We start from the raw sequence: 12,391 nt of genomic DNA on the forward strand, positions 1-12,391 counted from the left end.
AATGCACGAACAGAGCAGTCGGAGGCGTTCTTGGGAAGAGAGTATATTCAGCGAATGGACAGACCTGCCCGTTTCGCCGAGTTAAACCCCATCGGACACGTATGGGATGCATTGGGAGGACGTACTGCAGTATCTCCACAGGCACTAACTACCATCCAGGAGTTGTCAACCGCCATGGTGGAGAAATGGAGCGCCAAGCAGGACTTCCTTACTCACATCGTGGCCGTTGCAGTGCATGCACATCCGTCCGTGATGATTATACACCCTTTTGTAATGTCCATGGGACCATTGTAAATAGCAGTGACTTCAGTGTAATTATTGTCTTTGAATAAAAGTGTCATTTCTCTTCGTCTCATTGCGTATTTCTATCAGTTATATTTTGTGCTGTAAAGTAGGAGCTCTTTTTATTTATGGTCCAAGTTTCATCGAGATACGTTACTCGTCAGTGACACATCATGCGTAAGCCGTTGTTGTCAGCCGCGCTGGTTGAGGAATGCAACGCCATACCACAAGGACTCCTTTCAAACCTTGTGGCCACCATTTGTGGCATGGGAGAACGTTATGGAGAATGCACTGGTGTCCACTGTGATCATACATCCCATTAAGGATCATGGTCCAGCTTTTGTAATGTCTAGTGGTCATCATAATCCCTTGTGTCTTCAGTGTTATTATTGTCATTGAATAAAAGTGTCAATTCTATTTGTCTCCCTGCTTATTTTTTTAGTTACCTTCTGTACTTTACTCTAGCAGTTGTTTCTACGAATGGTCCAAGTTTCATCGAATTATGTTACTTACCAGTTTTGCTCGACAGTTTTGTTACAAATATTGCAGCCACGGAGAAAGCGAAACATGAAATAAACAGTTTCCATCTAGATCGCTTAATTTTGTACTTGTTAAATGTAAGATTCTAAATATTTCTTGTCAAATTTGTCTTCGGTTTAAAAAAAACTATGTTAACTCGGTTTTACTCTATCATGACATAAACATATTAAGAAATGAGTAGGTTCCAGGTATGAGTTAGCGACAATTTTCCTATTCGACTAATTAATCTCTGTCTCCACTTTCTCATAAACTGACCAACAGATTTTTCCAGTAGATGGATCTGTGTATTGTATATTTAAAAAACAGGATCTTTCACTGCAAACCTATGTCATAAGCTTAACTTAAACAATAATTCCAATCGTGAAGCCTTTTTAGGTACTGAATATAAGTACAATATGGCCGTTTTTTGTGATGTGGTAACTTTTACATCTACCAGATGTTTCAGAACAATACATTTCTTACTCTTACAATCATTAACGTAGCCGACGTCACTAAGGCACGCCTGTACGACAGTGCTCTACTTGGATGTAGCTGGGCTGATTGCTGCTCGTGAAAAAACGTTGAGTGTCTAGCAGGCAAGAGGATAGGTGGAGGTGGGGCACAACCCCAGGTCACCAGACATTACGCGGGGTTCTAAGTTAAATTCAAAATACCTCCACATTGTCTCAGGGAATAAGGACTTGTGACACTGTTGATGACCATCCGTCCTTCCGATGGGTGCGTTAAGCTAGACGAACTTGATGTTACTCGAGAGGAATGGCGTTTTTGCTAGCTCCGGGTTTCATCCTCTCCCTAGTCATTAGCAACATCATCATCATAAACAACAACAACATCCTGCGCGCATTCACTACAGTGTCCTATACACAGCAGTTTACTGTTAAAAACATCTGAAAAGTAAGTCGCCCAAGGGACGTCTGCTAGAATACTGCACCAGGCCGTACTCCACCCGAGTAAGCAAGAAAGAGAAAAAGTTCTGTCATAGACAGAAAGTAAGACATACTTTTGCCTCAGTACAAACGAAGATGTCTATCAGAATGAATTTTTGAATCAGGAAGAAACGCAGAGTGAAGTTCCACAGTTTCGTGTGACCACTTACGTAATGGATGAGGCAAATATTAGAGCACAGTTTTGCCTTACATCACTCAGATTCCAGGAATGAAATTCTGCTGGGATTTTTGTGATTAAGACGATGAGATTGCGTGGTGACTCGTATTTCATTGTCTTGTTTACGCGCTGCAGGCGGACTCTTACAACCGCCAGATACGTATGGCTACAGCTCTGCAGTCACATGGAGGAAACACCATCTCTCGAGCGGGTATCAAGCACAACTCAGAGTCAAGTACCTTCACGTTTTTTCAATGTACAGCTCCAACTTATTTTATCCGTTACTCGCGGTAACAATCAGACGCCGTTTACCATGGACCTAAATAAGTAGTTTCGACAAAACGTTGTACGTGCATGTCGATAAACAAAGAATTAATCTTACCTTATCTACCCTTGATGCCCTAAGGATAGTATAATTTTTATTAATGCTTAGGTCACATAGACAGTGAATTCTTTTGAGGCCGACAGTTAACTCATTTCAGCGGCAGAAGTCAGCCACAATATGGCTTTAGGAAACATTATAAGCGTAAGTAGGATAACTTATTATACGTGTTCGGACAAATATTGCAGTCGGCAAGAAATACACAACAAGGAAAAAGTAGTATGAGGACCCTAAAATTAATTCCATGTTCAGAATCGAAAAAAGCGTAAAGAAAAGAAAAGTTAATAGATTATCACAAAAATTCACATACCCGTAACGGTCCATTATTGTCACCAAGAAATTGGTCTATGATAAATAAACAATTAAATAGTCGGGAGAAAAAGTGGAATCTGTGTCTAGCCTCAGTACACATTTTTTTTTATTTCCTAGCATCTCTGCGGTTTTCTACTTACAATCAAAAGCAAACCATGTAACTGCTGCTTCTTCTTCCTTCTTTTACGTAGCGTTTGTCCAGTGTATCGTGAGATCTGCTCTTTCAGAATATGGTAAATTTAATTTTATTATTTAACTTTGTGGCCAGATGCCCATTAAGACACAACAGCTGTCAAGATAACTTAACGGAGGGAAGTCATGTGTGCCATCCGTCTGTGAATCGTGGAAACTTTGTTCTGTATTTAATCATATTCAACTGTTTGTGTATCGCATTGTCAGAGGTGGAATTTGGTGACTAGCCCAGCGTTTGGCTAAACGAAAGTGGGAAACCACCTAAAAACGACACACAGGCATGCACCCACGGTTGTTATCTGCCGCGCGAATTCGGTCCAAACCTGTCTCATATTACAGGTCTCACAAGCTAGCGCATTGCGTGTTAAGCACTCGGCACATGGGAAGAAACAGCTAATGTACACATGCACGCAGACAGGATATCCAGCGTCACAAGACACAACGCCGTTGGCACACGGGCGATCTGGTTAACGTGATTTTGCGCTCTCAGTGCTCTCCAACGACAGTTGTCAGCCTTATTTGGCCCGCAAACAAAATAGTTTGTTCACGGAAAAGGACGCGCGTAAAATTCCTACGTTAGCTCCATCAAAACCCACATTTCCACACTTCTGATAGAGAATGTACTTATATTTACATAACATCAAGTATTAAGGGAATTATTTTTATCACTTCCGTAAGAAAGTCACATTACATTTCACGTGACAGTTAAATATTTAGATACAGCAGGACTCGAATTCTAAATAACCACATATGAAAATTCTTTAACCACCAATATGATGTTTCACGTCTTTTTATTACAACAAATCGTAGCAGTAACGATTAGTTCTCGAGACATTCATTGTGCTAGTGCTTAGAAACAGCATTTATTCACCTCCGTAAGAAAGTCACATTACATTTTACGTGACAGTTAAAAATTTAGATACAGCAGGACTCGAACTCTAAATAACCACATATGAAAATTCTTTAACCACCAATATGATGTTTCACGTCTTTTTATTACAACAAATCGTAGCAGTACCGATTCGTTATCGAGACATTCATTGTGCTAGTGCTTAGAAACAGCATTTATTCATGGGATATAAGGTGTAACATAAAACTCACCGAATATACGCTCTTCTACTGAACGTGACAAATACAATATGGCGTCTTGCTTTCTGCAGATTTCAGGCTTTCTACTTGTGACCTACAGAGCTTTCTTGCTTCCTATTGGTTCTATTCTACGTGACACATCACCAAAATATCGCAGACCTCACTTTGAGTTTCACGTGACGAAAAGGCTCTTCAACACGAAATAGCAGGAAGTGACGTTATCATTAGGTAGCTTGCCCTGTATTCCGACAGCTTTACGCTATACGAGCAGGTTCATACAGCTGCTACTATAATTATTTAAACGGGAGAAAGAGAAGAAAATGTACATTAATTACATAAAAAATGAAGTCTAGAAATGAAAACTTACTATCTAATTTTTTTCTTTATAGTTATTTCATACCCCTACACCATGTAGGTAGGGGTGGGCTGGCAGTGGCACAGTTCGCCACTCTTCAGCCAAGAGACTGAATAAAATCGCAGGAGAAACAAATATATAAAATATGGGAATAACAGATGAAGTTGATACAAGGAAAGGGGAAACAGAGGAAGTTAAAAAATACAAAAAAGGAGTAGTTTGACGAGGCACGTTCACATAAAATCCATGTACAGATAAAATGACACTGGACTAGGATATAGCAGATAAACACTGGCGGCATGAAGAGCACGATTAAAACGGCATTCACGGTATGAAGGCCACAAGGGACAATGACACTTCAAACACACTGCACTTGAGTGAAAAGCACGGCAAGCACCAAAACACGATGGAGAGTAACTGGACTAAAACTCAAAGGACCTGCCAAGGGAGGGAGGCCAAAGAGGAGGGAAACAAGAGGGAGAGGAGGGGGGGTCGATGGAGGAGGGGGAGCTGGAAGGGACGGAAGGGAAGGGGAGCCAGTAGCACACCAAGTGACAGGAGATTTGGAGGGTGGGGAAGGGAACAGCCCAAGAAGGAGCACAAGGACTGGGAAAGGGGGAGCTGGAAGGGATGGAAGGGAAGGGGAGCCAGTAGCACACCAAGTGACAGGAGATGTGGAGGGTGGGGAAGGGAACAGCCAAAGAAGGAGCACAAGGACTGGGAAAGGAGGAGTGAGAAGGACATGGGGTGAGAGGGGGAACAACAATCAGGGAGAGAAAGACGAGGGAGCCCTGGGAATGAGGGGAGAGGAAGAGGAGGGTCAGAGTTGGAAGGAAGGATAAATATTGGGTTGAAGTCATTATCCAGGATGTGGTTCAGTCTGGAACCACACGACTGCTACGGTCGCAGGCTCGAATCCTGCCTCGGGCATGGATGCGTGTGATGTCCTTAGGTTAGTTAGGTTTAAGTAGTTCTAAGTCCCATAGTGCTCAGAGCCATTTGAACCATTTTTTATTATGATTGCCTGGGTTTTTGAAGGACTGATCTGAAGAAGCCACTGGTTGTACCAAGCAGTAAACTGGTCCAGCTCGGTTTGGAGGGAGCGCTAGAACCATTGAAGCCTAGGATAGAGGGCAAGGAAAGTTGTGTCATCAGCATATTGAAGGAGATGGACGGATGGGTGTGGTTTTGGCATATCAGCGGTGTACAGGAGGTAAAGGAGAGGAGAAAGGAGAGAGCTCTAGGGCACAGCTGCAGAAGGGTAGAAGGTACAGGAATTGGTATTATGGATGGTGACATAGGAAGGACAATGGGAGAGGAAGGTGGCAATGTGATGGATGAAGTTGATAGGAAGGACATAGGTATGGAGCTTGAAAAGGAGCCCAGAATGCCATACACAGTCATAGGTGTTCTGTAGGTTGAGGCAAATAAAGTTAGCAGACTAACAGGTGTTAAGTTGGAAGGAGAGGAGATGGGTTTCATATCTAACAAAAAACCTGCGTAAAATCTAATTCTAAATGAAAATCATCACCTGAGTACATGTGCTCACCCACAGTAAATTCGTTTTCTCAAATTATAGTCTCATGGTCCGGTTCTCTGTGACACATGCTGCTGGCTCCCAGGTTTACTACCTGCCTATTATGTACCACACATCTTCTTGCTATAGACACAGTCCCGTCTGATTAATGTGATTACCGCCTATGTTAGACGTAAACGTGCAATAACCACTCACAGACGGCAGATGGCAGCACTAGCAGTGGAAGGTATATAAATCATGTTGGAGGGACACGGAAAACAGTGCAGCAGCTGTTGCTATGGGCAAATGGAGCGATTTATCAGACATCCAAAAGGGCATGATCATCGCCATTCGGGCAAAAAGTTGAAGCATTTCCGAAATGGCTAAGTTTTTAAACTGCTCGGGTGCTGCCGTGGCTAAATTACACTGTGCGTGGCAAAATGATGTTATCGAAAAGCGGCGCTGAGGCCACAGTGGTGTACCACGGGCCATAGATGACAGGGGCTAACCACGGATGCGGAGATGTGTATTGGCGAATAGATGTGCAACTGTTGAGCGACTGACCTCTCAGAGTAACCACTGGGCTACCAACAGGGTCTTCTCAAAGACGGTTAAGCGAACTTTGGTGCGTATGGGCCTCTCTACAGCAAGCGCGTGGTCCATGCATTCATGCTGACTGCTTTTAATAGACGACGAAAACTGAAATTTGCAAAACAGTACCGCAAGTGGACGTCCACTGAGTGGCACCAGGTAGCCTTTTCAGAAGAATCACATTTTATACTCCATCAGACAGGTGACCGTCAGCGTGTACGGTGCGAAACGTCTGTAAGCCAACATCCTGCAACCAGGAGGGAATATTGTGATTTGAGGAATGTTTTCGTGGCATTCTCTGAGTGATCTCGTCATTCTGGAAGGCACAGTGGATCAACAAAAGTACGCATCTATCCTTGGGTCAGTTTATTTTTCCTCGGCATGATGACATCTACCAGCAGGTCGATGCGACATGTCACACAGTTCGCAGTGTACGTGTGTGGTTCTAAGGGCAGCAAGATGAGGTTACCGGGCTACCGAATCCTCAAGTTTTAAACCCAATAGATAATTTGTGGGATCGACTCGATCGGATTGTTCTCGCCATGCATCCTCAACCGGGAAACTTATCGCAGCTAGCCACGGCACTGGAGTCGGCTTGGCGCCGCATCCCTGTCGTTACCCTCCAGAACGTCACTGACCCTCTTCCTGCATGTCTCGCGCTGCAAAAGGTGGTTATTCAGACTTTTGACAGGTGTTCACATTAACGTAACTAGGAAGTGTATATTCATTTTCTTGTAATTAGTTGTAGTGATACGAAATGTATCAGGATGCTTGCTTGCAAATTTTGTGGACTACCACGTCTTTGTATCACCTTGCGTCCACTAAGATAAGCCCTCACCGGGTCTATGTTTATTGCAACTCTTGAACGCTGCTTCAGAAACTTGACATCGACCTGATGTTTCCACTTACTCTGAAACATGTAGGTTCAAAATGGCTCTGGGCACTATGGGACTTAACTTCTAAGGTCATCAGTCCCTTAGAACGTAGAACTACTTTAACCTAACTAACCAAAGGACAACACACACATACATGCCCGAGGCAGGAAGCGAACCTGCGACCGTAGCGGTCGCGCAGTTCCAGACTGTAGCGCCTAGAACCGCTCGGCCATACCGGCCGGCAAACATGTAGGAAGTGATAACCTGGAGTGGCCCGCAAAGGGTTCTCCGTTTATCGACATCCTTACACGCTGCAAATATTATCCCACCTATTTTATACACTGCTCAATGGCGCATTATTACTTAAAACTTAAATACTATATGCAGTTAATGATAGAGGTATTTTTACGTGCCATGAGCTCCTTATTACTTACGAATTGTGTAGTACACTGGACAAAAATGAACACCGTGTTTAACTCATTCATGTGAGGTGTTAACGATTCTCCTGACTCGAAGTGTCGCTCACGATTTTAGGCGTTTTATTTCTATTGTTTCCCTTGGACGGTATCTTCCTAAATGTGTTTCTATGACATACAGTATCACTAGCTCTAGCTATGGTGCCTGGTATCTTCTTGTGGCCAGTCACTAACGACTGTGCATTAAACTCTAACCTTCCTTCCTTCGCTTCGGCCTGGTGGCCGAGCGGTTCTAGGCGCTTCAGTCTGTAACTGCGCGACCGCTACGGTCGCAGGTTCGAATCCTGCCTCGGGAATGGGTGTGTGTGTGTGATGTCCTTATGTTAGTTAGGTTTAAGTAGTTCTAAGTTCTAGGGGACTGATGACCTCAGCAGTTAAGTCCCATAGTGCTCAGAGCCATTTGAACCTTCCTTCCTTCCTTCTTCCTGTGACTGGATCCTGTATTGTCAAATACTACCAAACGTCGTACAGTTTGCAACTGTTAATCGATAGACTCTTCTCCTCCTGCAGAGACTCAATGTTCCGCAGGTGTCATCTATAATTAAATCGACACAGCTGACCAATGTATGGGATTCAAACGTCTTTTCCCTCCTAGGAGCACACGTTTTTCATCGCTGGAAGCTGTTATAGATTCGCGTTATTACGGCCACCACGGTAATATTCGATTGCACTACGCGTAGCTATTTGATGAGCTGGCAGTAGTCAGGAAACAATGGAAAAGTATGGTTTAATGCGACGTCGACGAAGAGCTCAGTACAGACTAAGCACATTATGGATTGCAAAGGTATACGTCCATTTCCTTTTTAAAAGAACCATTCCGGTATTTGTCTTAAACAATTTAGGTAAGCCAGAGGAAACCTAAATTTGAATAGCCGGACTGGGGTTTGAAGGGCCGTCCTCCCGAATACGTGTCCAGTGTCTTAACCATTGTATCACCCTGCACGTAAGTGAGTCAGATAGCTCCCATGCATACCTGGAACCAGTTTGTTTGCAACGACTACTACAGCTATTCAGAGATGCGTGATAGAGGATTCTCACAGTGTTTATGAAGATAGACATGGACCCTCAGATTTTCAGTCGGATTATGATACTCGTAATGTGTGACCCTAGGAAGTACTCTGAAGTCTTGATCATGTTCTCCCAACAATTTGCGAACTCTGTTACCCATATGGTGGATGACATTATTCTCTACGTGTTTTATATCTTTATTTACTTTAATCCAGATATTGTTAGGAGAATGACCAGTCTGGGAAGTGAATGAGGGAGTCCAAAAGCAGAGGGCACTATACACCTATCTGTCAACAACTCATTGCATACATCTCTAGAGAGACCAAGGTGCAAGTGTTTAGTACCGCTGTGCGACATAAACGTACCTACTGCAACGACACCTGACGAACGTAGATGATCTCATGTTACGGTCTTTGAAATAAAAGCACTTCTGCTAATCTTCGGATCAACATTCATCAGTAGTGAATACAAACGATGCATCAGTGCAGAGGTGCAGTTGCTACACTTCAGGCCTAGCACAATACATACAGGCTGCCTCATAAGTACGGAACACAATATCACAATCAAATTCTGGGACGACCATGTGAATCTCGCAGTTGAGAAAGAAAATGCCTTCCTTAGGAAGGATTCTGGGGCGAGCAGTTTCTGTACGAAACAAACGTGCGACACTGGTATCTTTTAGCATTCTGTATTGGTAGTTTGTCGAGAAAATTATCAAGTCAGAATAATTGGTGAAAAAAATGGCTCTGAGCACTATGGGACTTAACATCTAAGGTCATCAGTCCCCTAGAACTTGGAACTACCTAAACCTAACTAACCTAAGGACATCACACACATCCATGCCCGAGGCAGGATTCGAACCCGCGACCGCAGAGGTCGCGCAGTTCCATGTTTGGTGAAATTGCATCTAAAAATAATATAGGCAGTGTCAGGCATTGCCTGACACGATCAGAGCTATTTTCGTGAAAACGTCAATCATTTGTAGTATACTGAAATTAAATAAATTTTTTGGAGGTTGTTGGCGTAGGTAAAAGTTCAACAATTTTGTCACTCCCCCCTCCTACATATTGTGTATGTCAGGTGGGTCCTATTGGTATAATTTAACTACAGTCTACTCTCCATGTCACCAGCAACAAAATTGCCATCCATACAGACTCAGAAACTTCACCTGTAGCCGTAGTTCTTCGGACGCGGTTATGTTTGCCGTATTCGTGACCGTACTGCACGCTGCGTTTTTACCGTTTATGTTGTGATAATCTCTGTAATTTTTCAGCTCTAGACACTACGCCCGATTATTGCAATTCTGAAGGCACTTTATCTTCGCGTATTGCGACATTTTAAGAAAATCTTAAAATTTTAAAAACTTTTGAAATTCCTAAACTTCTGTCGTTTTCAAATTCTCGTGACGATCACTTGGAGGGCAAGACAGGTTTTAGTGCATGCATCCTTCTTCAAAATAATCAATCGGGTCGCTGGAATTGGGAATAAATCTCAGGCAAATGATCACGTTCATGTACACATGGTGAGTTCGTGAGGTCCTTCATAATGATTTCACATAATGCGGTCGGAATTTCGGATGTGACACTGGCACTATCTTTCATCATTCGGCATTAAAACGAGACTGAAATGGAAGCACTATGTCTTGTTTTAATGAATTCAGTGGAATTTCGGATTACTTCAAGAAAATCCGTTGCTTAACTGAGTGTGAATTCTCCCCACATGTTTTCTATTTTAAAGACATTTAAACATGAAAATGGGAGTGTCTTTTGTCACCGATTTACTTTACAGGTATTCATGCACAACAAAGTGACATACACTTTCATTGACCTTCAGTCAAATATTTTATCGGTTTTATCGTAGCGAGCCATACGAGGAGTTACTTTTAAAAACGCGAGATCTTCACTGCACAGTGTATTCTGAGAACATAGAATCTGCTTCACAGCTCGATCGCAAGGACACCAATGATACACTAAAAAACAAATACTGGATCACGTATGGAAGTTGTCAGGTGGTTGCTTACCCTGTGTGACCTTCTTGTCTGGATTATTAGAGGATAAGATAATGGTGGTAGTAAACACCCTCAGTCAAGCGGTCTGTGCTGGGTGTGTAAGCGCTTACCTTGCTACCTACAGGGCTTGCGGCTGTCGATCGTGGTGGGCGCGGCTATGAACGCTGCGGCGACGTGGCTGAAGGTGCTGGCGGTGGCGCCCGACCGCTTCTGGCTGCTGCTGCTGGCCCAGTCCATTAGCGCCGTGGCGCAGGTCTTCGTGCTCTCCGTGCCGTCCACCGTAGCTTTTGTCTGGTTCGGCGCGGAGGAGGTGTCCACGGCCTGCGCGCTCGGCGTCTTCGGCAACCAGGTGCGTCGTTAGTGTTTAGTTAGTCACTTCATACCAAAAACTGCATAAAGGAACAACCAAACCGTTCGTGTTGCTATTAGGAAATGGGTACCTTGAAACTATCTTACAAGGTGCAAGCAGTGCATTATGAAAGATGCACTGAAGATACAATGAATATACATATAGTTAGATGTTCCTCAAGGATGAGTTTTAGAGCCACTGTTATTTTCGTGGGGGGGGGGGGGGGGGGGTGGGGGGGGGGGTCTCTGTGTGTGCGTGTATACACTGAATACACTGATGAGTCAAACATCGTGACCATCTTCTTAATAACTTGTTTGTCCGCCTTTGGGACGAAATATATCACTGATTCTGTGTATCAGGAATTCGACAGTTTGATGGCAGGCTTGTGGAGGTATGTGGCATTAGATGTCTACGAACAGGTAATTGGCGTAAACAACGAGCCACTGATTTGCGTCCGCAGTGATGGCGCTCGATAGCGACCCAGATGGGTTCCATAGCATTTACATCAGCGAATTTGGTCGTCGAGACATCAACGTGAATTCACTACAATGCTACTCAAACCACTGTTGCACGCTTCTGGATCTGAGATACGGACAATTATCCGCTGAAAGATGACATCGTCGTCGGGGAAGACATCAAGCATGAAGGGATGCAGATGGTTCGCAGTTGTCAGCTTGCCTTCGAGTACTACCACAGATCGCATGCAAGCGCAGGAGACTGTCTCGCATAGAATAATACTACTGCAATCAGCCTGCGTCCGTAGCGCGTTGCACGTTTCACCTCGATGACGGCATTTGTGAAGACGTCCATCGACCTAGTGTAGCAAAAATATGATTAACCCGGAGAGCCAGTACGGTCGAATGCCGATGGTCCCGCACCCGCTGCAGTCGTAATTGACGATGTCGTTGGGTCAACATGTGAACACATAGGGGTGGTCTACTGTGGGGTTCCATGTTCAACAACGTACAATGAAGGGTATGCTCTGAAACACTTGTATGTGCACCAGCATTGTGCTCTTTCGGCAGAGATGCTACAGATCTCCATCTATCCTACTTTACAGAGCAGTCAAGTCTCCCAACACCATGTTCTGTGAAGAGTCGTGGACGTCCGACCATTTAGCGTCTACTGGTAGTTTTACTGTCCTTCCATTTCTTTCCATAGATACTCACGACAGCAGCACTTGAATATTCGACCACCTTCGCCGTTTTCGAGATACTCGTTCACAGGTTCTGTTTAATAATAATCTGCCCTTTGTCAGAGTCGCCTATCTCAATGGGTTTCCCCATTTGCAGCCCCTATCTTCATTAGGCTG

At 43.9% G+C, this 12,391-nt stretch overlaps 1 protein-coding gene across 1 annotated transcript in view; it reads left to right on the forward strand.

The window, feature by feature from the left end:
* The window catches only part of LOC124556527 (feline leukemia virus subgroup C receptor-related protein 2-like), an 80,961-nt gene that overhangs the window by 7,706 nt on the left and 60,864 nt on the right, over positions 1–12,391 (forward strand). Inside the window, exon 2 of the mRNA XM_047130483.1 lies at positions 10,855–11,079. Coding sequence (XP_046986439.1) covers positions 10,855–11,079 — 225 coding nt within the window. The remainder of the gene's footprint in view (positions 1–10,854; positions 11,080–12,391) is intronic.

The sequence above is a fragment of the Schistocerca americana genome, chromosome X, assembly GCF_021461395.2.
Source record: "Schistocerca americana isolate TAMUIC-IGC-003095 chromosome X, iqSchAmer2.1, whole genome shotgun sequence".
NCBI lineage: Eukaryota > Metazoa > Arthropoda > Insecta > Orthoptera > Acrididae > Schistocerca > Schistocerca americana.